The sequence below is a fragment of the Callospermophilus lateralis genome, chromosome 7 (assembly GCF_048772815.1).
Source record: "Callospermophilus lateralis isolate mCalLat2 chromosome 7, mCalLat2.hap1, whole genome shotgun sequence".
Classification (NCBI taxonomy): Eukaryota; Metazoa; Chordata; class Mammalia; order Rodentia; family Sciuridae; genus Callospermophilus; species Callospermophilus lateralis.
The window spans coordinates 138,430,740-138,455,897 of NC_135311.1; the positions used below are offsets into that span (position 1 = coordinate 138,430,740).

The 25,158-nt window shown below is 39.2% G+C and overlaps 1 protein-coding gene across 4 annotated transcripts in view; it reads left to right on the forward strand.

Moving 5' to 3' along the window:
• Rere (arginine-glutamic acid dipeptide repeats) overlaps positions 1–25,158 on the forward strand; it is a 395,515-nt gene that overhangs the window by 123,881 nt on the left and 246,476 nt on the right. For all 4 annotated transcript variants that reach the window (XM_076861360.2, XM_076861359.2, XM_076861361.2 and 1 more), the window contains exon 2: positions 14,443–14,911. In XM_076861360.2, coding sequence (XP_076717475.1) covers positions 14,587–14,911 — 325 coding nt within the window. In that variant the 5' untranslated portion in view covers positions 14,443–14,586. The remainder of the gene's footprint in view (positions 1–14,442; positions 14,912–25,158) is intronic.

Consider the following 25,158-nt stretch of genomic DNA (forward strand, 5'->3'; position numbering starts at 1 on the left):
AACTTGGCAGACTATGTTGATAAAGGCTGAGTGGAGAAAAATGCTTTCTTACTCCTTTTTCCCTTCAGGTCAAGTTGTATAAATGTAAGAATAAATTAAAGCCTTGGATTGCTCTGGGACTCTCACTATCTTTTCTAAGAACTGTAGTCTGTTGCTTTTGTGAAAGTCAAGGATGAAGCACCTGGGTTCACATTTATGCATATTGTTGTACTGGACAGTATTAGAGCAGATTTAAAAGAGAGTGGCTTATTGATAAAATTGGATTCTTATTATTTTTACCTATATGCATTTAGCAGTAGATCAGTGCTAATCACACTTTGTGAGGTGCTGGAAATGTTCTGTGCCTGCCCTGTCTGATGTGGTAGCTACTGGCCACATATGATTTGTAAGCACTTGAAATGCAGCCAGTGTGACCGAAGATTTGAAATTCTTATTTAATTTAAATTAAGTAGGGCTGGGATTGTGGGTCAGTGGTAAAGTGCTTGCCTAGTACATATGAGGTACTGGGTTTGATACTCAGCACCACGTACAAAAATAAATGTAATTTAAATTAAGTAGCCATGTGAGTGGTGACAGCCATCTTGGATAGCACAGCCCTGGATTATAGCTGTAAGAGATGTACATGGCTGTAAAATGAACATCTGAGTGCATTCTCTAACATATAGACATTTTATAGTTTTATGGCCACAACTTTTATTCCTATACTTCATTTAAGAGAAAACTGGAAAGAAAAGGGGATTATAAAGGCACTATTTGTGGGGCTGGGGATGTGGCTCAATCGGTAGCGCACTCGCCTGGAATGCGTGCGGCCCGGGTTCGATCCTCAGCACCACATACAAACAAAGATGTTGTGTCCGCCGATAACTAAAATAAAATAGAAATTAAAAAAAAAAAAAGATCTAAAGGCACTATTTGTGTGTGAGATGCAGAATTAGAATTTAATTTTTAAAACCAAATGCCCAAAGGTAGTCTGTTTTTAAAATGCATTGGGAAAACACTAATGAGAACCATATCATTTTTGCCTTAAGAACCTGTGCTGTTTGATTATAAAAGAGAAGAATTTTTTAGTGGATAATAAAAAATGAAGTCTAATGAATAGATTGAGTTCATCATATGTTTGATTGCTTTCAAAATAAACACGGAACAGTGCCTGCTCTTGTGGATCCAAGCAAGAGCCTGTGTTTCTGAAGCCTGAGTAGGGCTGGCCTGGGGAAAGCTGGTTCCCAGTGGGTGGTGAGGCCCTTTGGAGGAGGGTCTCCTTTTAGAGGAATCAAGGCAAGCATCTGGAGATTGGACAGCTCTTCCTGCCTAGCAGTGCAAACTGAAAAGCTTTCCTAGGATTAGGCTAGATGTTTTAGATCAGTTTTCTGCAAAATGTTTATTGAATGCCTGGAGCTATGGGATTCTAAAGATGTGAAAAATCTGATGTGTTATCTTCTATTTTTAAAATGTATTTTAAAACAATAGCTAAAGAGGATATTTAATTTCAATTGATAAATACAAAGACTTTGTAATCAGATGAAGGCTGAGTAATCCATTTTCTAATATATGTACTTACTTATGTTCTTCAGCTAACTTTCCCAAACCCCAACTTTTATGATGTTGTACTCTTACCCTGGTGTCAAAAAATACATTTAGTACAAAAATTGTGTAGGAAAAATTGGAGTGGTTATATCTTTAAGAAATAAATTAGACTTGATGTGCTTTCCTCACAAGCTCTGGAATAAAGGTATTAAAAATTAAGACAAGGGTAAGTGGCACTTGTGTTATAGAGAGTAAGAGTTGAGTCGGCACAAAAATGTACACATGAAGACTCAGTGACTCAGGAGGCTGAGACAGGAAGATTAGGAGTTCAAAGCCAGCCTCAGCAAAAGTGAAGTGCTAAACAACTGAATGAGACTTTGTCTCTAAAAAAATACAAACTAGGGGATGTGGCTCAGTGGTAGAGTGCTCGCCTAGCACATGTGAGGCCCTGGGTTCGATCCTCAGCACCACATAAAAATAAATAAATTTTAAAAAATAGAGGTATTGTGTCCAACTACAACTAGAAAATAAATATTAAAAAAAAAAAGAAAGCTGTGTTTAAAATCCAGTAGTACTGTTCCATTAATTTGCAAGATGTGAGGATCATTCCGTGTTTTCCTCAGTTCTTTTACTGTGACAGAATCTTTCATTTGGACAGCTTGTGTATTTCCCTGGGAAACGGCAGGGGGAGGTGTTCCCATCCTATGTTATTTTCTTCTAGTGGAAACCAGCCAGGACCTGGGCTGCCTGGGTTTTATTAAACCTAGCATTTGGTAGCAGCATTAATATGGAAGTTGTCCTTGGGCACTTGTTAGATATATAGAAGACTTCTCTGTGAAGCTGATGGTGCATTGTTTCCATCTCAGGCTACCTGAGAAGTCTTCTTGTCATCCTGTCAGTGCAGCTTCATCTGCAGTTCACACACTGTGTCTGACCCACAGCATCTTGCTTGTTTTTGAGCATGTGTTTCTATCTGAACTGCTTCTTCTCTGGCAGTGTGTTTTGATACTGACTGACTTTATGGTTATTGGTCCTGCTTCTATGCTGAGGACTTCTGGGTCTCTACCTGGCCTGGCGCTGTCTGACCTCTGGACCCATGCTTGTATTCCTTTTAGGCCTCTCAAACTTAACATATTCCACACAGTTCTGAGTTTTCCCTCTCTTCCTGAGATCAGTCATTGGCAGCTCTGCTTTTCTAGTTGGTCAGACCAAATCTTCCCTGACTCTATTCTCCTAACACATCTGATGGCCTTCTCCCCCAGATGTATTCACAATATGACTACTGCTGACCACCTCCCTCCTACTGGCTGCCGGGAGGGGTTTCCTTGTAGGCAAAACTGCCACAACTTTTCTGTTATTTGAGTAGATGCCACCCATCTACCTTTCCATCTCCAGCTGCCGTCTTCATCTCACTGCTTAATCCAACTTGGCACCTTGCCTCTGCCTGGGTATGCCAGGCCCACTTCTGCCTCAGCCTTTGCACTTTTCTTTCTGCCCAGAATGCCTTTCCCCCATTACCACATAACTTGCACTTTTAGGTCAAGTGACCCCCTTGTCAGTAATTGTCTTAAGTACATTAATGACCTTTCATAATTGTACTTAGCTTTATTTTTCTCCATAGCATTGTCACCCATGGTTATATTGTATATACGTTTACTTACTTGTTGCCTTTTGCCTCCCCTTACACTGCAGGTTCTGAGGTTAGGCTTGTGTTCTGGACATGCATATATCTAAAACTTCTTGGGCAGTGCTCAGCACCTAGTATATGTGTTGAATATGGTATGCTGAAATAATGGTGAAATTGACAGAAAATCTGCTTTGCAGGGTGATATTTATTTGATGATGAGTGTTACAGCTACAACCTCTAGGTGTTGTGCTCTATCCGAGCCCTGGGCCTGCCCTCACATCTGTATTTTCTGCCACATTACATTACATCTGGAATTGAATAGTTCCAGTGGCCTTTCTGCTTTTCTTCTTGAATGACATCAGGTTAACAACACTGGCAGGGTTAATAAATTGGGTCAATTTAGAATCACACCCAGTTAGAATGCCTCATAGAAAATGGCAAATTGAGTTTTGGCTAAAGCTTCTGCTTTTCTCTTTCATCTAAGAGTTAGAGAAATTCTAAGTATTTAGAAGGACTGCTCTGGTGAGTTTTATGATTCCATTTTTCCCTTGATATAATTTATACTCATGGATTAGAAGTACATTTTGAATGCTTTTTGATTTTTTTCGTATGTGTAAAGTGTAGTTGTATTAAGTATAAAAAAATTTACCCTGTCATTTCCTTTCATTAAATGTTGACAGCTTATGTGCCATGGTTACAGATTGCTTTGAATCTTAGAGCTCTGCAAACTGAAAGAAACTCTGTCCACCTTATCTACTTTTAAACATGGTATGCAGAGGTAGTAAGCCTGACCAGAAATTCTTGCATATTAAAGATTAATGTAGTCCAAAAATGGTTCTCTTTCATTCTTGGCATTACATGAAATAAGAGTTTATGTGTTTAATCAACTATACATTTACAGCTTTAAAAGGTGGCTATGTTCACAGATAACTGGCAGCTATCATCCTAAGCTGTTTTATTAACCCTAAAAGAAACCCCATAACCATGGCAGAAAACCCCAATTACCCCTTCCCCCAAATTCTAGATCTAAACAATGAATCTGCTTTTTGTTCCTACGGATTTTCCTTCTTTGAACGTTTAATGTAAATGGAGTCACACAGTATGTGGGCTTTTGTGACCGATTTTTAAAACAGCATGTTTTTCAGGTTCATCCATGTTGTGATATGTATCAGTACTTCCTTTCTTGTCACTGAACAATATTCTGTTGTGTGAATTTGCCACATTTTATTTATCTATCTGCTTGGTGTTTATATTTATTCTGCTTTTCATTTCCTGTTTACTGCCTTGCTCTGGGTTAGGTAAGTTTAGGAATCCTTTTTCTGTTTTATGCCAGAGACTTGGGTTTACAGGCATTTATCCCTTGCTCTTGGTATTGTGGACACAGGTTTCTCTTTAGTTGTGCACAGTAGAAATCTTCTCTTGGCCTTGTGAGCAAGGCAGGTCACCTAGTATTGCTTTTTGTAATCTTCAAAGCTTGCAAATCAACACCAGGATTCTTGGTATATTTGCTTCTGTTTTCTTAATTCAGCTTCAAACATCTGTGTAATTACTGTTTCAGGCCATGCTTGAATTAATCCAGTTTATTTCAGAGAACAAAGAACATGGCACATTATAGTTTTTGTAATAGTGTTAGTTTCATGGATTCCATATTAGCCATAATTTTGAAAAAAAGCAACACAGATGCTTAACCCTTTAAAAAATAACTTGTTTAAAATTGTGGTTTTCAGCTGTGAGCATATTTGCTTCTAAGAGGATATATTGGCCATATCTGAAGACAGTTTGTGTGTTTAATTGGGACAGAGTGTATTGTGCTCCCAGAATCAACTTGTGTGAGGCCAGAAATGCTTCCAAACCTCCTATAATTTACAGCACAGTCTCCCACAACAAGAAAATTTCTGGTCCTAATTGTTAAATGTACCACAGTTGTGAAGCCTTTGTTTAGAGTGAGCAGTGAGTTTTCCTTAACTGAATAGAGGAGACATAATTATAGACCAAGTATAGGATTATAAGAATCTGCATATTATTGTCAGAAGGTTTGTTTGCATTTAAAAATATAGGAAGGAGCTGGGTGAGGTGGTGCACTCCTGTAATTCCAGCTGGGGTGGAGGATTGCAGGTTCAGGGCCTGCCTGGGTAACCAGGAAGACCCTGTCTGAGGTGTGAGAGGGCTGGGGATGTAGATCAGTAAAGCACCCCTGGGCTCAATCTTCAGGACCCCCCTCCCTGCCACAATATAGGAAAGTAATTGCTTATATGAATGGGTGTGTATTTTCTTGAAAGGCAGGACTTTTAATTTTTACTGGAAATCTGGAGCAACCTTATCTTTGGGGATTCTTTCTTCAAATAATAAAGATAATATATTGTTCATTTAATTTAATTTGGTTGTTAATTATAACCTAGAGTTTTGCTGTACTGGGTACTTTTCTACTCTCTCCAGTGTTTCAATGTTATTATTATATCTTATGGAAAGAAGTGAGCTTTTGCAGTTGTCAGGGTCCCCCATCTTGGTTCTCAGTTTCTCCCAAGGCCTCTGGAGACTAGCAAGTGCCCCTTCTAACTCTAAGCTATTTAGGGTGAGAGTGTTCACTCTGTGCCTCCTGCTCTGCTACCACAAAGGCTGCTTTCTGAATTTGACTTGTGTCCCATCATAGCTGTTCAGGCTCCTTCCATAAGGCATGTGTTCTGAGAATAAATATATAAACAGGATTGATTGTGTTTGAATATTCACAAAACCATAAATGTAGAGAATTCAAGAACCAAGAATGCAGAGGTTCTTGAAGTCATTTGCTTCTGTGGTTGGATTTCGTCAAGTGGAAGGACTTTAAGCATGAACAGACTACTCTCAGTACCACGTTAAGTTTCAGATAACAACACTTTATTTCCACATGGGCCTGCAGGTCTGCTGACTCCACATTTCATCGTCACTTTGCACCTTATGCACCTTACTCAGTTGTTCCAGGCATGTTTTGATGTGTTCTGCACAGCAGGTTGCTGTTGAAAGAATGCCTTATTTCTTAAGCAGTGCGTACAAGTGTTGAGTGACATTTCCTTTTCCAGAGCAAAAGTCATTATATTTTCTTTCCCAGGCATGTTGATATGAAAGAGATGAGGAAAAGAAAATTGATTTATCCTTGAAAGCAAGTTCCCCAGCTGTAGAATGCCTCCTTGACTTTCTGTGGTATACTGGCTGTAGCTGTCTCTGGTAGGCAAGACCCACAGGGTGAGCTGCTGCTTTTTGTCAGTGCAGAAGTGACAAGGTGGAAGCACTGGAGATGCGTCAGCTCCTTACTTAGACCTCAGAGATAGTGGGTTGCAATGTTGTTTGCAGTGATACCAAGCCCTCTCTCCATCCCATGCTGGGGATTGAACCCAGGAACCTGCCACATCATGTTTGCTTAGCCTTGTGTTGGGTAACTTGTACTTATCCTTAAGAGCACGGGCTCTTGTATTTGGAGATGTAGCTCAGTGGTAGAACACTTTTCTAGCATGCATGAGGTCTTGGTTCGGGAGTCAGCAGTTTTAGTTCATAAACTAAATGTAACACATTAGCTGTGTGAGTTTGGTTAAACTGCTCAGCCTCTCTCTGTTTTACTCTTGTGTTGGTAACGTGCACATAATAGCAGTACCTACAGAATAGGGGTTATAGTTGGGGAAATAATATGGTCTGGTTTGGTTTGCATGTTTTTCCTGTTACTGTGTCTTTCACTCTCAGATGTGTTATTTTAGATGATAAATTATATTGTCACCCTTGTGGTGGAGATGAAGTGAGCTAATGTGCAGAGTGTTTAGTGTGTATTATGGGCCCAGTGAGTGTCAGAGCTTTATGATTTTAGGCACTTCCATTATCCATTCTATCTTCTCTACTAAACTTACTCCCTACCCCACCCTTTCAGGATAGCTGTCTAAATGAGTGCTGAAGTTCCTCCCACCAAATGGCTTTCTCCCTTTCTTTGCTTCTCCTTGTCTTAGTCATGGTTTATGATCCGACTCAAGTACCACTTTAGTAATTAATGAAATATTTTCTTTCCCAAATTAAAGTCTCACCATGATGCCATTTTTATTGATTTAGCTAATGTGTGAGAGGGAGAAAAGGAAGATTCTTTGTCTTTGTGTGCTGTTAGGATGTGGAAGATTCCTTGTCTTTGTGTGCTATTAGGATGTGAAATACAGGAGAGGGCAAGATGGCCAAGGGCTTATTCCTCGTGAAATTTCTAGCTTGAGGTGGAGAGAAAAGTTAATCAAGTCACAGAAATAAATGTAAAAGGTACAGACGGCGAATGTGCTTTGAAGGGAGTCTAACATTGTAATCTGGATGAGAATGGCTATCCTGAAGAAGCTGCTGTTGAGCCATGACCTGAAGGAAAAGAGGTACGAGGTACATAGGCGAGGAGAGAAGGAGAGCAGGGACACAGCAGGCCAAGTATGCACAGAAGACTCAGGGACTGTTCAGAGACCTGAGCAAGCATTGCGGGGGCTGGCTTAGCAGATAATGCAGGAGAGGAGTGTGAGATAAAGGCCTTGCAGAGCATTGGAAGGATTTGGGTAATTATCTAGGGAGAAAATCACTAAAGTATTGGAGGTGGGGATTGACATAATGCCATTAGCCTTTTGATGAAAGTACCCTGAATTGTGGGGTCTGTAGAACTGGATTTGAAGAGACTATCATTGAAGTGGCTCTGAGGAGGGCCTAGAGAGTGGGGCCTTAACTCATGACATTGGGGGTCCTTGTCAAACCCAGAAGAAAGGAATTTTAAAACATGCCAGAGACAAACAGATTTGTTAGAAAAGTAAGGAGTATACAAGCATAGGAGAATGTAGACAATTTTGAGGGTGAAGGGTGAGAAGTGCTTTTGGGGGACTCAAGCTCTTTTTTTGGGGGGGGAGTAATGGAGATTGAACCTGTGGATGCTTTATCCCTGAACTGCATCCCCAGCCCCCCTTTTTTAATATATATATATTTATTTTTTTAGGTGTAGATGGACACAACACAATGTCTTTATTTTTATGTTGTCCCGCCCATGATAGGCGACTCTGCCACTGAGCCGCAATCCCAGCCACCTCAGCCCTTTTTATTTTGAAACAGGATCTAGCTAAATTGCTCTAGCTGGCCTTGAATTTGTGATCCTCCTGCCTCAGCCTCCTAAATGGCTGGGATTACAGGTGTATACTGCTGCACCTTACTCAAAGTTTTAAAAGGAAACTTTGTAAGAGACCGGTATTGGAAGGTATGTGGGGATGACGTCAGTCTGGTGATCATAGATGATTTATGGTGATATGGCAGTTCTTAGGATGCTTAGGCTGATGTCTTTTCTGTTATCTAATAGATATGGTCTCCCATATTGCACACTTTATTTATCTATTTAATATTTGTTTACTTTTAGGTGGACACAATAACCTTTATTTTATTTTTATGTGGTGCTGAGGATCGAATCCAGTGTCTCAAGTGTGCTAGGCAAGTGCTCTACCGCTGAGCCACAACCCCAGCCCTATATTGTACCCTTTAAAGAAAAATTTCGTAAGCAGGCGAACTTCTGAGATTGTGAGTGAATATTTGTAAATTTCCCGGAAAATTGGGAGTTGACAGACCCTGAGAAAACTGGCCTGGGGAGGTGGTATTTTAAAAAAAAGTTTTCAGCAGATTTTCACATGTATCTGGAGCACAAGAAGTTTGGCAAACCAGTACTTTGTGGATCACCTGTGTTTTGGGTGGTATCTGAGGGCTGATAGATGCCCATGAGATTGACCAGGAAAAAGTAGAGGATGAGAAGAGGGCTCCAGACTGTACCTGACAGAGCTCCTAGATTGGCTTTCTCAGTACAGGAGGCAGAGGAGTGGTTAGACCCAGGAGAGGACTATGTCAGGAAGACTTTCCAGAAGAGGTGTGGTCAGCCCCCTTGCCAATGCTGAATGGTCATGAAAATGAGCAGGAGGGCTTTGAATTGGATTTGAGACAGGGAGAGATTTTTTTCTGTGGGAGTTGTTTTATAGAACATGATGTGATAGGTGTCCTTGTCTTTATGGATTTGCAGTGGGTAGAGAAGTGACAGTTGGTAGCAGTGGTGGGATCTGTGGGGATTGTAGTATAGGCAGGATGGGGCTGAATGAGAGGCTGGGCTTTGGGTGGACCTGGAAGGCTTTCTGGATCTGGATAGCAGAAGTTCTGAGACTGCTGGTGAACAGAAGTTAGGCTAAAGGGAGTGTGGATTCTAGGCACCCAAGGAGTATCTGGAGGTGTTAGCCTATAGGAGGGATAAAGGTGACAACAGTAGGGGGAAGGTGAGGCTAGAGAGGTGACAGGGTGGTCAAGACTTAACCTGTAATCTTTGAAAAGGAATGGTGGGCTTTGAATTGTATGCCTTAATTGGTTGATTGTTTGGTATATGAATTATATCTCAATAAAGCTGTTACCCTTCCCCTCTCCAAAATAAAAAACAAAACAAAAGTGGCGGGGGCATTTGTTGGATGGCTGCTCTGGAGGACAGATTGGGATGAAGGCAGAAGGAAAGTTGTGCAATCACAGGAACTCCTTAAAAGCAGTTATATGAATCTGGAGAGAGAATGATGACTTGAAATAGGCACGTGAGTATAGAGCACTGGGCAAGCGCTAAAGATGATCAGGATGTGTTTGGTGGGCTGCAGAGCTGAGCAAGATGCCTCGTGTGTGGTTAGGCATTTGGAAAATGCAAAGATTTCTTGCTATGGGGAATGATGAATAATTGATCAGATTTCACTCACTGTATTTTGTGTAGAAGCCAAGTGTCCTTCAGAGAAGCTGGCTTGATGAACTGAGATGATTAGAACTCAGGGACCAAAAGCTCAAGAGGGAGGGAGGGTCAAACTTTTTTTGATAAGTGAATTTTAAACATGATCTAAAAGAAGTTATTTTTGAATTTTTACTTCATTCACAATTAATTCTGCATGATTCATTTCTTAATCCTGTAATGGGAAAGATAAGTTTCCTGCAGATAGAGATGTTTTGGCAACCTTTCTTTCTTGCATAGCACAGTGTGCTATTGACTGTTACCATCTGTGGCAGATCAGAAGTCATGGCTAAAGTAAGTATATATTACCTAGAGTTTGCATTTGTGAAGCAGTTTGCAATTTGTAAGTGCATGTACACATGGCATACTTAATTCTTAGCAGTAGCCTTATGAAGTTAACCAGGTGTTGTCTTATTTTACAGCAGTGCAACTGTGACTCAAGATAGGTAGAGTGATTTACCTAAAGCACACAGCACATGGCAGTGTTTAGACCTTGGATTTTGCCTTCCCAGTCCATTTCTATCATAGGGCCACATTTTCTGGGACAGCTTCAGTAGTGACAGGAAGTGGTTTCCTTAAATGAGGTTTGAATTGAGCATGCCTAAAAGTTTTGGTACTTTGTCTTGGTTTTGAGAAGTATGTGAGGTGTTTCTTTCTTCATTTTGAAGAGGTAAAAAGATGTTTGTAGAGGTTGAACTAACCCAAAATAAAGCTGCATCATTGACTGTTGAAGGCCTTGACCCTGGTTAGATTAAAACTAAATTAAGTCAGCTGGCTAAATTTTATCAGTTAAGATAAAATCACATAGTTTAGTTTGGTAATCAGGAAACTAGTAAAAGGAATGTCCTTTTTATTTCAGTGAACCCTGGAGTACTGCTTTTGGAAATGTATAATTTATGAATTTGTATTATGTATAGTCCTACTCAAACATGAAGAATAAATGTTTTTGTGAGTGCTAAAAATTTTATCAGAAATTTTATTTCATTTATTTCTTGGTAATCCATCTCATTTAGTCTCATGGCTTTATAAATCAAATTAAAATTAAACCTTTGACACAGGTGTGTGGATCTTTTTTGTTTATGGCCTCTATTCACTCCCTGGAATATAAACTCTATGAAGTCAGAGATTTTCTTGTGTTTCTCTATTGTTTCCTAACACCAAGAGCAGTAAATAGCACATAGTAAGCATTCACTGGACATTTGTTCAATAAATGCATGACACTCGTGAATCTGAGTTGTGTTCTAAATTATGGATTGCTTTCCTTTTATTCTTTTTTTTTTAATGAGAGAGAGGGAGAGAGAGAGAGAATATTAATATTATTTTTTAGTATTTGGCGGACACAACATCTTTGTCTGTATGTGGTGCTGAGGATCGAACCCGGGCCGCACGCATGCCAGGCGAGCGCGCCACCACTTGAGCCACATCCCCAGCCCCTCCTTTTATTCTTATTTAAAGTATGTTATACTGTGTTTCCTGCTTCACTAGGAGATGGATACATCTTCATATTTTTGGCTTTTCTTACTGAATAAAAACATCATTTTATAGGGGAAAGAAGTAAGGCAGAGTGAGTGTGTTTCCCAAATATGTGTTTGTGAATTATCAGCATATGTTAACATGTAGGAAAGAGGGTGCCTGTGAAGGGTTGGATCCCCAGCAGCCCTAGGATTCACATTGTAAGAGCTGCTGTAGAATCCTGCCTTGCTCATTGGTTGTGTGGCCTTGTGCAGGCGAGCTGTTTTGTAGTCTGTAAAGTGGAGATGACAGCTTCTGTCCAAGTCACATTACAGAGTTGTTGAAAGAATCAAATTAGGGATCTGCTTCATAAACCTTAGGTTGCTATAATGATGGCTGTTTTTGTATTGCTACCCTGTAGATCATTATCATCAAGTAGAAGCCACAGCTGTCCTTGGTATCATCTGGTTCCTCTGTGGGTCTCTCTTTTTTTTTTTTTCAAAGATAGCAATATTATGAATCACTGTATACTGAGGCTTGGAAAAAATTTGATTAATATGTTAAGTGCAGAGGAGAAAAAAAATATATCTCTAATGAGCTATATTTTAGAACCAGTAAAAGAGGTAATTGGATTGACTTTGGCTTTGTATTACCCATGTTCTTAATTATCTGAAACTTGACTATATAAATGCATCTTTATTACACATTGTAAATTTATACATAAATAACATAATATAACTGGGTGTGGTGGTTGCAGGCCTGTGATCTCAGTGACTCAGGAGGCTGAGGTAGGACAATTGCAAGTTCAAGGACAGCCTCAGCAACTTTGTGAGATCCTGTCTGAAAATAAAAAGAGAACTGGGGTATACCTCAGTGGTAAATTACCCCAGTGGTAAATTAATTCAATTGCCAGTAACCCCCCAATAAGAAAAAGAATATATATTAAATATGAATTTATATGTCTATTGTATAAATATAGCCAACATTTATATAAACAGAAACAGTGATCTTATATTAACCCATATGCTGGATTTCATTTTGTGAGTGTCTTCTCCATTAATTGTGGAAATTTAGAAGAATGTAAAACCCACATTCTTCTTCCAAATTTGAATTTTTTAACTTTCTTGCTCACTTTTGGCAAAAAGAACTCTTTTCTTTGTGAATAGAAATTGATATATACTTTCTATAATGAATAATATTTAATGTTCAATTGGATTTATTATTTTTTCTTCTCTGAGTGCTAAAATAACATTTTTAAGTAGAATTTTCTGGAATGGTTGTCTTGTTAATCCTAGGGAGAATGATCTTTTTTTTTAAACCTATGAGAAGTATTTCCATTCTGAACTGCAACTTAGAGGAGCTTTCAGTTTACAATTCTCATCCTTTTTGGGCTCCTGGTAGACTTTGATAGGTTTAGAATGTCAAAGAGTAATATGGATGAATCAATCTGGTAGTTATTTTTCTTGTGTGATTGAGTTGTTCATGTTCTAAACTTAAGCCTGATGGAAAAAAAAAATAATATGTCTCTTTGTGTATTTTAAATTGCTAATACCAGTGGCCTGCCTGTCTGTTTAGCAGATGCTTCATTTGGGCAATGGAATATGCCTAGGAAACTGAAGGCCTGTCTGAGACTTATAAGTGGAAAGAAGTGATCTGGTTTGTACTGCATGCTTCTGGTCTTTTGACCTGCTTATAGTTGGTCGGTGTGACTGCCCCTTCCTTGATACCATCCAAAGGTGCTGATTAACATTGTTTTATTCTGAATTTTTAAGGGTGTTTGACTTGCTTATGGGTAGGTCTTATCTGATATCAGATTTGATCCATGAATTTTGGCAAGTCTCTGATAATTTTTATGGTTTTGGCATGATCAAAGAGAATTTCTCTGCATCTAAGGCAAATGGATTTCTGTTGTTGTATAAATAAACAGGATTGATCTTTTGTTTGCGTGTGGTGTTTCCTATCTGGCCTTCATGGCATGAGAAACAGATGGTTCTCAGATTGATCACTTGCCTCCTTTCTTTGCATTTGAGCATTGAGCACAAGAATCCCAAGCTCTTCTTAGTTCTGAACACGTGGCATCTAGATATTGTTAATAAAGATTGTTGAAAAAATGAGATAGGCTATCAGGGAAGATGGTGGGAAATTATACAAGATAGATTATTGGTTTTTTAGGAGTCTCAAACTGACTTGTAAACAAAAAGTATTTTTTAACTTATAATACAACTTTTATAAGAATTATGTTGAGTTGGGACTTGGGGATTCTCTGTTCTCATTGCAGGCCCTTAAAAACTTCAGACTTTTCTTGTTAGGTTTAGTTCTAGAGGAATTTATTGGGGAAGCAATTAATAGTGGAAATTTGGAAGAATGTGAAAACCACATAATAGTCCCTAAAGCTAGAAGGTTGTTTTTAGAAGCAGTTAGTTTTGTTAAGGCAGAAATAATAAATCTTTTGAGAAACCAATTTTCTGGGACATAACTGAGAAAATGTGTAAGATATAATTAAAGGTAGTTGAAAGGCCCTTGTTTTGAAGCTGTCGTTTTCATTTGAGCCAGATGTTGTGTTTATTCTTGTAAGGAGCTCTGGAAATTTGGAGTAGTAGGCTGAGTCTTCAGAAGATAGTACACTATGTGACATCCTGGAATGTTCCCCACAGCTGTCCAAATTATTATTTTTTCAGGTGGAAATAATTTTTATTGCATGTTCTTTCCTTCTTTATATTGTGGGTTATGAAGTTCCTTTGGAAATTATTCCTGTTATATATTGACCACTGGGGTATACTTTACATTTTCCTTAAAAAGGAGAAAACAGTTGGTGTACAGAAATATAGTTTACTCATATATGTACAGACAGTTTTTACTCTTGATGGTAGAAATCCCCTGACCACTTGCTAGTTGAGCCCAGAAGCTGTATGTTGAAACTGCATGTCACTTGTTCTAGTTCCTAATGATGGCCTGTGGGAAGAGTTAGATCTAAAGCATGACTGAGAGATCTGTTAAACAAAGCATTATTTTAAAAAGGAAATAAGAGGAAACATTAAAGTAAAACCAATTTCTCCCTCTTTCCCCCCCACTCTGGTAGCATTTTTGAAACGTCGGGGTTGTTGGAGTGGTTGGATTTTCCCTGGAATTGAGTGAGAAATTCAGAAGACTGAAGCCCAGGCTTACTGTCTACCTTTCACGGAGGCCTAGCCGTGAGAGGACAGAAGAAGGCACGTGGAGAATCATGACAGCAGACAAAGACAAAGACAAAGACAAAGACAAGGACCGGGACCGAGATCGGGACCGAGAGAGAGAAAAAAGAGACAAAGCAAGAGAGAGTGAGAATTCAAGGCCACGCAGGAGCTGTACCTTGGAAGGAGGAGCCAAAAATTATGCTGAGAGTGATCACAGTGAAGATGAGGACAATGACAACAATAGTGCCACCACAGAGGAGTCCACAAAGAAGAACAAAAAGAAACCACCAAAAAAAAAATCTCGTTATGAAAGGACAGATACAGGAGAGATAACATCCTACATCACTGAGGACGATGTGGTCTACAGGCCAGGAGGTAAGGATCCCTTGAGTTGCCAGGGTGCTTGTGGGAGAGGTTAACCACAGTGTGGAGAGAAGGTAAACCCTGCGTTATGGTGAGGAGGCCTTGAACTAGGCAAGCAGACAGTAGTTTGGGCTAGGGAAACTAAGTAAGTGAACATGGGAGCCACTTTCTTGCTTGTGTCTTTATTGACTTGGCTTCCTGTCCTGGTTGTGTGTTTATAAATTCTTCCCTTGTTTTCCTCATGCTGCTTGCTCTCTCATTTAATTCTATGCTTAGTATTTTTTGTCTTTTTGGATCCATCCTTGCTTTTCATCTTCAACTACAAATTGGGCTGTGATGACCCTGCAGAATGAAAAACATACATGGCAAACTTGAATAAACCTGAAGGTGCTTGAAATCACAGTTTTACATGGGAACAACATTGACCAGAAGCTAGAAAGTTATTTTTAATGGCCTCCTGATCAAGATTGATTTATTTATTTATTGTTATTTTTTGGGTGGGGTGGGTACATGGGATTGTGAACTCGAGAGCACTCGACCACTGAGCCACATTCCCAGCCCTATTTTGTATTTTATTTAGAGACAGGGTCGCACTGAGTGCTGAGGCAGCCTTTGAACTCAGTCCTCCTGCCTCAGCCTTTCAATCTAGTGGGATCACAGGCGCGTGCCACCGTGCCTGGCCTGACCAAGGTTTATTGTTCCCCTTGACCTCCTTTTCCAAATAATTGAGCTTCAGGCTCACTAATAAGCGATAATACATGTAGTTTAACTAACCTGCATGGTTTTCTAGAAAATAAATTTTGACCCCTGAGAGTTTTGAAGCTTATGGCTTTGCTCAAGGAGGCAGACCCAGCTTTTAAATGAGATGCTTGGAAGTGAGTGTTTCAGAATGTGTTGGACACCAGTGAAGACATTTTTCATATAGGAGCCATAAAACAGTGAAAGTCATTTTGTTTGAATTACTTACACTGCTAAGTAGTGACAACAGTTGCATAGATTTAATTAATAGGTCACTCAGTCTAATGTTTTTCCAAGACAGGGATTGAAGGACTTAACTATGTTATGTCATTAACCTGCCACTGTCATTTTAATGGGTGCTGTAGCTGTCTGAACTTCACAAAAAGTTCCAAACTATATTTTGGTACTATTGGAATTAGTTTTGATTTTCAAAAGATAACCAGTATCAGAATTTACACAGACAAACCTGTATTCACAGCTATGATTTCTTGGTTGAAGTTCAACAAAGAAGATATGTATGTGACATCGAATTTTTCAAAGTTGGAGGTTTAGTGGTAGAGTACTCTATCACTGGTACTCAGTGATAGAACACTTGCCTAGCATGCATGAGGACCTGAGATGGATCCCCAGCACTGCAAATAAACAGAGAAACAAGAACAGAAACAAAGGTGAAGGTTTTAGAGAAGTTGGAGTTTTGCTATGGAGATTTAATCTCATGTAGGTTGTCCTATCAGTATTTAGATATTGGACAGTAAGAATGCTTCCAACATTGTTCACTAAGGGCCTGTTTACTTCTAAATCCTGAGAAAGGAACAGATGTGTTTAAACTCATTCAGATAATTATTACATTGTGATAAAAATAAGGGAAGTCATTGCCAGCCCCCACCCCCCCCACCCCCTGCCCTGAGGAGTAGGGATTTAACCCAGGGAAGCTGTTGCCACTGAGCATCATCATTTTGACCCTTTTTATTTTGAGACAGCCTCTTGCTAAGTTGCTTTGGACCTCAGTAAGTTACTGAGGCTGGCCTTTAACTTGCAGTCTTGCCTTTGCCTCCTGAGTCTCTGGGATAACAGGAATGTGCCACCACACCCAGCTCCTTTTCTCTTGATATAACATGTTAACACATTTAATATGTGGTCCTTCCTTGTCCAAATACCAGTTGCTGCATTTAGTGTCAATGCCAGCCTTTCTCACCCTGTATAAGATGGGATGTTCCTTTTTTGGGGGGGGGGTAGAGCTGAGGATTGAACCTAGGGCCTTGGGCGTGCAAGGTAAGCACTCTACCAACTGAGCTATATCCCCAGTCCTGGGACAATCAGTGACTCGAGAAGCCCTGCAGTTAAGGAAACATCTTAATATGAAAATCACCTGCTGTTTTCCCCATTTATGGGATCATGGCACCCTGTTTCTGTGGATTTCTCCCTAAGAAAAACTAGTTTTGAGAAAATGAGTTTGGGAAATGTTGTACATTCTTCTTGCACATGTTACACAATGACAGGAAGTCTTCCTTTCTTGACCTTTCCAAGAATATGTGGAAGTACATTGCTAAAGGAGCATTTGTCAAGCGGTTCTTTACAATACTTTTAGTCATTCACTATCTATCTATCTATCTATCTATCTATCTATCTTGCTGAGGAGTGAATTCAGTGCCTCATACATGTGAGGCAAACTCTCTGCCACTGAGCCACAATCTCAGCCCTCAAATGGTTCTTTTTTGAAAATTAAACAAAACAAAACAAAACAAAAAAAACAACCCAAACCTCACAACACAAACAACTTTTAATTGGTTCTTTTTAGTTATATCAAATGATTTTTAATAAAGTGCTTTGGGAAGTAATGTGTACAGTCAGGCATCTCTCAATATACATGGGGGACTGGTTTCAGTCCCCTTTGGGTACCAAAGTCTGCAGATGCTCAGGCCCTATATAACATGGTGTATGTGCACATAACCTATGCACATGCTCCTGATTATGCACTGCTCTAGATTACTTACATAATACATTGTAAGTGCTATGTACAGAGTTTGCTCTACTTTGTTGTTCAGGGAATAATGGAATTTCCTAATAGATACTGATGTGGCATTCTATATCTTTCCTTCTAGCACTTAAAGCAGTAATAATTTTTGATTTATTTTCATTATTTTAGAATTAATATCTGTCTCCTTCCTCCAGAATGGCAAATCTGTTTTTGCTTATCATAGAATTTCAGGCATCTTTGACAGAAGTTTATACATAATGAGTATTGCATAATATGTGTGGAATACATAATTTCTAAAAACAAGGTATTGTGTCCAACTACAATTAAAAAATAAATGTAAAACAAAACAAAAACAAACAAACAAAACAAAAAACAACAAAAACCAATACCACCACCACCAACAACAATATCAAAAAGCCCAAAACATTGTGTGGCTATGTACCACTCTTGTGATCTTACTTCTTTGTCGTCTTCATCTGTAACTGTACTCTTCAGAAGACTGTCACAGTAATGGATTGATTTATTACTCGGCTGTGTGCAGCCAAATTTCCCTTCTGGGCTTCCTGAGCATGGGATATCGATTTCTAGTTTGCTGAAGGTGGCATATTAATTTCTTTCTGCTACTTTCAGTAAATACTAGGGAGTTTCATTCTTCTATTCCTGATCCAGGTAGAAGGGGTCAGAAAGTTAAATTCTTATTGGGGGGGGGCACTAAAAATTTTGGCATATGTGTGTTGTCTATTTGGATAAGGAACCAAGTTCTTGCAGAACCAGTTAATTGTAATATAAGTGACTTAAAAAAACAAAAAAGGAAGATGTTCTTTGAAACATGGTTCCTGTTAAGCTGGTTCTTTCTTGCTTATATTCTGTCATATCAGTTTTTATAATTTTGTGACTGCTGTTACTTTAGATATAGTCCTTGGATGACAGAAATCTGCAGTGCATACAAGAGAGGGAAAGGAAAAAAGTCAAAATTCAAGTGGGGTGGGGGGGGTGGAGGGAGTACAGGTACTGGGGATTAAACCCAGGGGCACTTTACCACTGAACTATATGTTCCCCCAACTCAGCCCTTGTAATTTTTAAATCTTGAGACAGGGCCTCACTGTGTTGCTCAGACCAGCCTGGAATTCATAATCCTAATTTATCCTCCTGAGTAGTTGAGATTACAGATGTGCACCATGGCATTCAGCCCCAAATTTGAGTTTTTCAAGTTTTTATCATCTATATGCATCTACAGATACCAATTCTAAAATAATAGAAATAAATGGAAAATGATTACTGGTATAAGAAGGAAAGACATAGAATGCCGTGGCAGTAACTATTAGAAAATTCTGCCTTTTGATGGACAAAGTGTGAAATTTAATTTTTTATGAAGATAAGTTTTATGTATAAGAAACAAAGAACTGAAGTTTGTGGTTACGAAACTTTAATTTGGTCTAGAACATTCCCTCCTTTTTTATCACTTTTTTATCAGCTTTAATTCACTGAAAATATTCATAGGTGTTATCACTGAGGCAATCACAGTTTATTTTACTCTGTTTCAATTTTAATTACTAATATCTATAACAATCAAGTCACACATCTTGTTTCATACAATTATATATATATGTAAGTTACAGAAAGGCTAAGATGGCCACAAAGTTTCAGGGTCATGCACAGACCCTTGAAACAAAGGCAAGGAGCAGGTAAAACTGCAAAGAGTCACTGCAGGTGGTCACATAAGGGTTTTAGCCCATCAGTTCACATGGCAGAGTAGAGGGAGTGTCCTAAGGACAGGTGGTTTCACAGTGCCAGCTGCAAGTGTCAATTCAAAATAGTCCATTTGTCACAGGAGAATTCTCATTGAACTGAAGCCCAATACAGGGTTGGAGTTGCTGTGGCAATGGTCCTGGGCAAAGGTTCTGATAAGTGACCAGGTGACAGGGTCAGTGTGTTGCTATACCGCTATGGTACGTGTCCTTCCTTTTATGTGTTTCAGAAGAGAGTTGCATCATTCAGTGGTCTGATGTGTTTGATGAGCTCAGAGTCAGGTGTGGTTTCTCTGATATTGTGTTTGATATGCCCAGATATCTGTGTGCTTCTGACTTAATTTATTAAGCTCACAGGGGGTCATTTTTTGTTAGCACTATTACTGTATTAGTTTATAATTTATGTTTGTGCTATACATCTGGGTGTTGTTCAGTAAGTTCTATGTGTCCAATGTCTAGTGGTCATCTATTGTCCAGGTATCACATCACTCTGCCTTCTCACTTGAATTCAAAATACAGTAGCTCATGTCAAACTACTATTCTCTACAACATGGGGTAACTCAGAGCAGGGCACGGCCTACTCCTCGTAACACCTCACTAGAAGAACAGGCAAAGAGCCAGTCATACAAAGTACAAATAACCAATCAATGAAAGATATTTAATCTTTGTAATAAATCAAAGAAAATACAAATTGAAACACAGTAAGGTAGGTATCACAATAACAGACCAACAAACAGAAGTTCTAGGATTGCAAAACAAATACCAGAATGTGAATGGCATTCTGCCCTTGGGGCCACAGTATGGGCCCCAATACCAGCTCTACCAATTTCAGACTGGGAGATCTTGTGGCTAGGAATAACTCAATCACGAGCCCCTGATAGGAGGAAGGTTTCTAGTTCTACCTGAACTAGGTTGTCACAGATGCTTAGGTCCTTTTTCTTACCTCTTCTACCCTTGCACAAGTGTAGGTTTTACCATAGATTTTAGGAATGGGTTCATGGGCCCTGTGGGGAATTCCAGCCAAAGGCACAAGAGACCAGTCCATGTGCCTTTGAGGAAAATTAAATTGGCTATGACTTCTGGAAAAAACAGGAATTTGAAAACAATAGAATCCAGGATTTGTGAAGACAAACTGGCTCACCCTGAGTTAACTGGCCAAAGCAAGACTCTCAGAATTCAGCAGGTGTCTCTGTACTTCCTTTTTTCTTCTTAAGCAATATCCTCCCCTCCCCCTGCAGGCAATACAAACAAAAATTTGCTTACCAACAGCTTTGTTTCCAAACTGCTCTGAGGAGATAATAAACCAGGATTTTGCACTGGCTTCCCACTGGCTTTTGTGTTGCACTTGGGCACATTCCCCAGGATCAATGCTATTAAAGCGGTTCCCACACCTCTTACTTTCTTTGGAGCTCAGCCCAGTACACCTGACTCCTCCTGTTCACTTCCCTGGCATTGCCCCTTTTTATGTGCAAAATTTTCCGTTTTTAGGAATTGGGACTTGAACCGGATAATGACCTGGAAAGTAGAAGTGATTATACATTGAATACTAAAGGGTTAATTTCTTTTGATTCATGTTGAATTTAAGCTGGGAAAAATCCAAATTAGGCAAAATGAGACCTGTGAGTCTAATTCGAATTAAAATGGAATATACGTATTTTAAAAAATTATTAAAAGTAGACATCAAATTGATGAGTGGTTGCAAAAGAGTCTAATAGTATATGATTCCTTTTACATAGCATTTAAGAACAGGCATGGCTAATCTTGGGTGTTTGACAGTCAGGAGAGGCTGGACTGTGGGCCAGATGTCTGAGTACAGTGTGGGAAAGCAGGCTGTGGTGATGCTGTTCACATGAATTTGTTCACTGTGTGAACATTTACCATGCTTTGCACTTTCCTCTGTATGTGTTGTACTTCAGTGAAAAGTTTACTAGAAAAGAAAAGTTAAACATGGAACTTTTCTGAATGGATAATTTCCCTTTCAGTCTTTAAAGTTCCTACTTTAAGAGGGAAGGGAGTCCTGGCCTTTACCAAATGGTGCAACCTCACATTTAGCTACTGTTTTTTTTTTTTTTTTTTTTCCACTGATGCGCTATTCTGTGATTTAGAGGCTGCATTTAGTTTTAAGTCTTCATTCTCTAAGGCATTGAAAGCTTGTCTTAAAGAAATCACTCAAACACTTCTTCTTCCAGATAAAGTTAAACAAAACCCTGGCATTTTGGTTTTCCAGGACTTACTAATATTTAGAAGGAATCTAGGTGGATATGACATGCATATCTCCTTGAGACATTCTTATTTTGAGTTGTTCTTATTTTGGGGTACAGTAAAAGTTTTGTGATGATTGGAACCTGAATTTTGGCACAAAAGAAACTGAATTCCTGCTTATAATTTGTTATTACTTGAGAGACCTAATGTCAACCTGGCAAAGCCTTCCTGTGAATTGCCATCAGGAGAAAGCCCATGATCTCTTTCCAGCACACCAAACCTTCTGTGAGCTGTCATTCATTTCCATAGTCATCTGCAGGTCTTTTATTTGGGAGGTGGTGATAGTTTGACAGGGCTGCTACAACAAAACTCTGGTGTGGGGAACAGGAATATGTTAGTTTGTAGTTCTGGAGCCCAGAGACTGGCAGGGTCATAATCCCTCTGAAGGAGCTGGGGAAGAAGCTGTTAGGGACCCTCACTTGGCTTATAGTTTGTGGTGGCATGATTTTAGTCTTCACTTAGCATTCTCCTTATATACATATCTCTTTTGTCTTTTCAAAAATTTTCCTCGGTATAAGGATACTAGCAGTATTGGATTAGGGTCTATTCTACTTCATTTAACTCATTACATCTGTAGCATAATTATGACTTTATTAAATGTGCAACTACTCTATTTTACCAATATTCCAAGATGCTTTCTGAGGTAATGGGGATCAGGATATTGTTATATGAATTCAATGTATAATAGGCAGGCTGGGTGGACTGAGGCTTGAGTTACCCAGGGCCAAGTGACTGCATTATCTCTTATTTATGTTCCCTTAGAAATTGCATTTATTTTTCAGTACATCATAGTGTGCCAGTTTTTAATTTCTGTTGATATTTTATGTTCTTTCTGAACTCAGGGAAAATTCCCTTTTAATGTATATTAGGAATCACATCCTACATATGTAAATAAGAAAATGCTTTAGCATATAAAATGATTACTTTGTCTATGAGAGTTAGAAGAAACAAGAGAAATTGCTCTTCTGAAGTTATGCTAATTTAAAAAAGAGAAGTGATAGAAAATTTGAGACTAACTTTGTCTTTTTAAATTTTGTTAGGAAAAGATCAGTAAGTCTAGTGACCTATACTTTAGTTGCTTGCTGCTGCAGTAATTGGCTACAGATTGACATCCCTTGGGACTGGGTTAGAAAGGCAGAACCTCAACCTCAATTCAAGGCTGCTGAATCGGAATCTGTGTTTTATTTGATAAATATATTTAAATACATTTTAAGGTTTGAGAGTTACTGATCTTAGCCAGTGCTTCCCATTATTTTTCAAGTTCATACACACACACACAAAATGAGTCCATAGCCTTGAGAGCTGAAAGAAGAGTATCCTAGCATGCTGTTACTTACACACTGGAATTTAAGGAAGATCAAGAAGCAAAACAAAATAAAGACTAAAAACATCCATTTGTCTATCTATCACTTTAACACTGAGCTACAACCCCAGCTTTTTAAAATTTTTTATTTTGAGACAGGGTCTCACTAAGTTGCTGAGACTGGTCTGAACTTGCGATCTTCCTCCTCACTGGGATTACTGGCATGTGTCATTCTGCATAGCCAAAAACTTTTTTAAAGGGAAAAAGAAAATGTGATTTCCTGGCCTGAGAGTTTGATGTGAAATGTATAATGCATTACAGTTCAACAGGAGGAGCAGAGGAATTAAATTTCAACTTAGTTAATTGGAAATGATTTGGATCTTCTACTAAAGTGACAGGTGTGTGGTGGCATATACCTATAATCCCAGCGACTTGGGGAAGCTGAGGCAGGAGGATTGCAAGTTCAAGGCCATCCTCAGAAATAGTGAGATCCTGTCTTAAAATGAATTTTAAAAAGTGGTAGAGTATTTGTCCCCTGGGTTCAGTCCCTAGCACTGCAAATTGATTGATTGATTGATTGATTGATTAAGTGTTGTGCTTGTTTGCAAAGAGAACTGTGAGCTTATTGGGTCTAAGTAGAAAGTCATGAGGGAGTATCAACCATGGATGGTACTCATCACCATTTTTTCTAGTGCTGGCCTTGCTTTTCACATATTGTTTCTAGTTCTTAAAATATCCCTGTAAGACATAGGCTTTCTTTCCCTAATATATAGATGAAACAAAGGCTCAGAGGCCAGGGTTATATGGCTAGTGTGTAAAATGGGACAGTCCTGTGAGAACTGGTTAAAACCAAGAGTGACTGTACATTTGCATAAATACAAAATATACATATGAAAAAGGGGGATAGTGCTGGGCATGGTGGTACCTGCCTGCAATCCCATCCGTTTGGCAGGAAGATCACAAGTTCCAAGGTCAGCCTGAGCAATTTAGTGAGGCCATAAGCAATTTAGCGAGACCTTTTCTCAAAAATAAAAAGTGCTGTGGTTAGTGGGAACTACTGACCACTGTACCTGGATGCTCCTGTGGAATAGGTGCCCTTCAGTTTTTCCCTGCCTTTGCTGTCAGTCAACTGGATTGAACCCAGGACCTCACATGTAGTAGGTGAACACAGCCCCAGAAGAGTAATTTCAGTTGGTTCAGCTTGAATTCCATGTCTGTATCACCCCAGTTTGTTTCCTATAAACCTGTACATGATGGAGCTCAGGTAGTTCCCCACAACAAAATTAGGGAACAGTTCAGTTTGCAAATGGACACATGGTCTCTGTTGCATTCGCTTGATCAGAACACTGCACTAAAGCCCAGTGTGAGAACTTGTTATCACATACAGATGTTTAGAAATAGTTTGTTTTGCTATGTGTGTGAGATAGGTAAATCGAGGACTGACATCGAGACGTGCAGTGCAGTTTGTGCTGGTTCATATGTAGCTTTCTTGGGCAAGAGGAGTATGGGTAGAGGAGGTAAAATTATGATATATAATAACATGGCATAATTTGGGATTGTGTTTTATCAGGAAAGGAAGAAAGAATTTAAAATTTCAGTCTGATTGTGGCACAGGCAAGAACTCTTTCATTTCTATTTAAAATTATATGAAAAATGAGCTCCTACTCCTTAGTTCCCTCCCTAGAGAGGTGCACTCCAAACTGCTGTGTTTACCTCCACAAAACCCCACTTTTTTAATATTTATTTTTTAGTTGTAGTTGGACACAATATCATCTTTATTTTATCTATTTATTTATAAGTGGTGCTGAGGATTGAACCCAGGACCTCGCATGTGGTAGGTGAACACTCTACCTCTGAGCCACAACCCCAGCCCCCAAACCCCACTTTTTATCTGCATTGTTTTGGTGCCTTCAAGCCAGCATCTGTTAGTTTTATCATCCCTAGGCAGCCTTCAACCATTCTTGGGTACTTGCCCTGAAGGTAAGTGTATTTACTGATTTAAAACAAACAACCAACAACAAAAATAATGGCTATTTGATTTCAGAGTTGCATAGCTTTTCAGTAGTCTGCCCTTCACCCTGTAGTTTATATAAACCTATTTATTTGCAGTACTGGGGGTTGAACCCATGAGTGCACTACCATTCAGCTACATCCACAGCTGGGATTACAGGCATGCACCATTGTGCTTGATGACATTTTGTGTTTCTTGACCAGCATCTCTGGTCAGGGA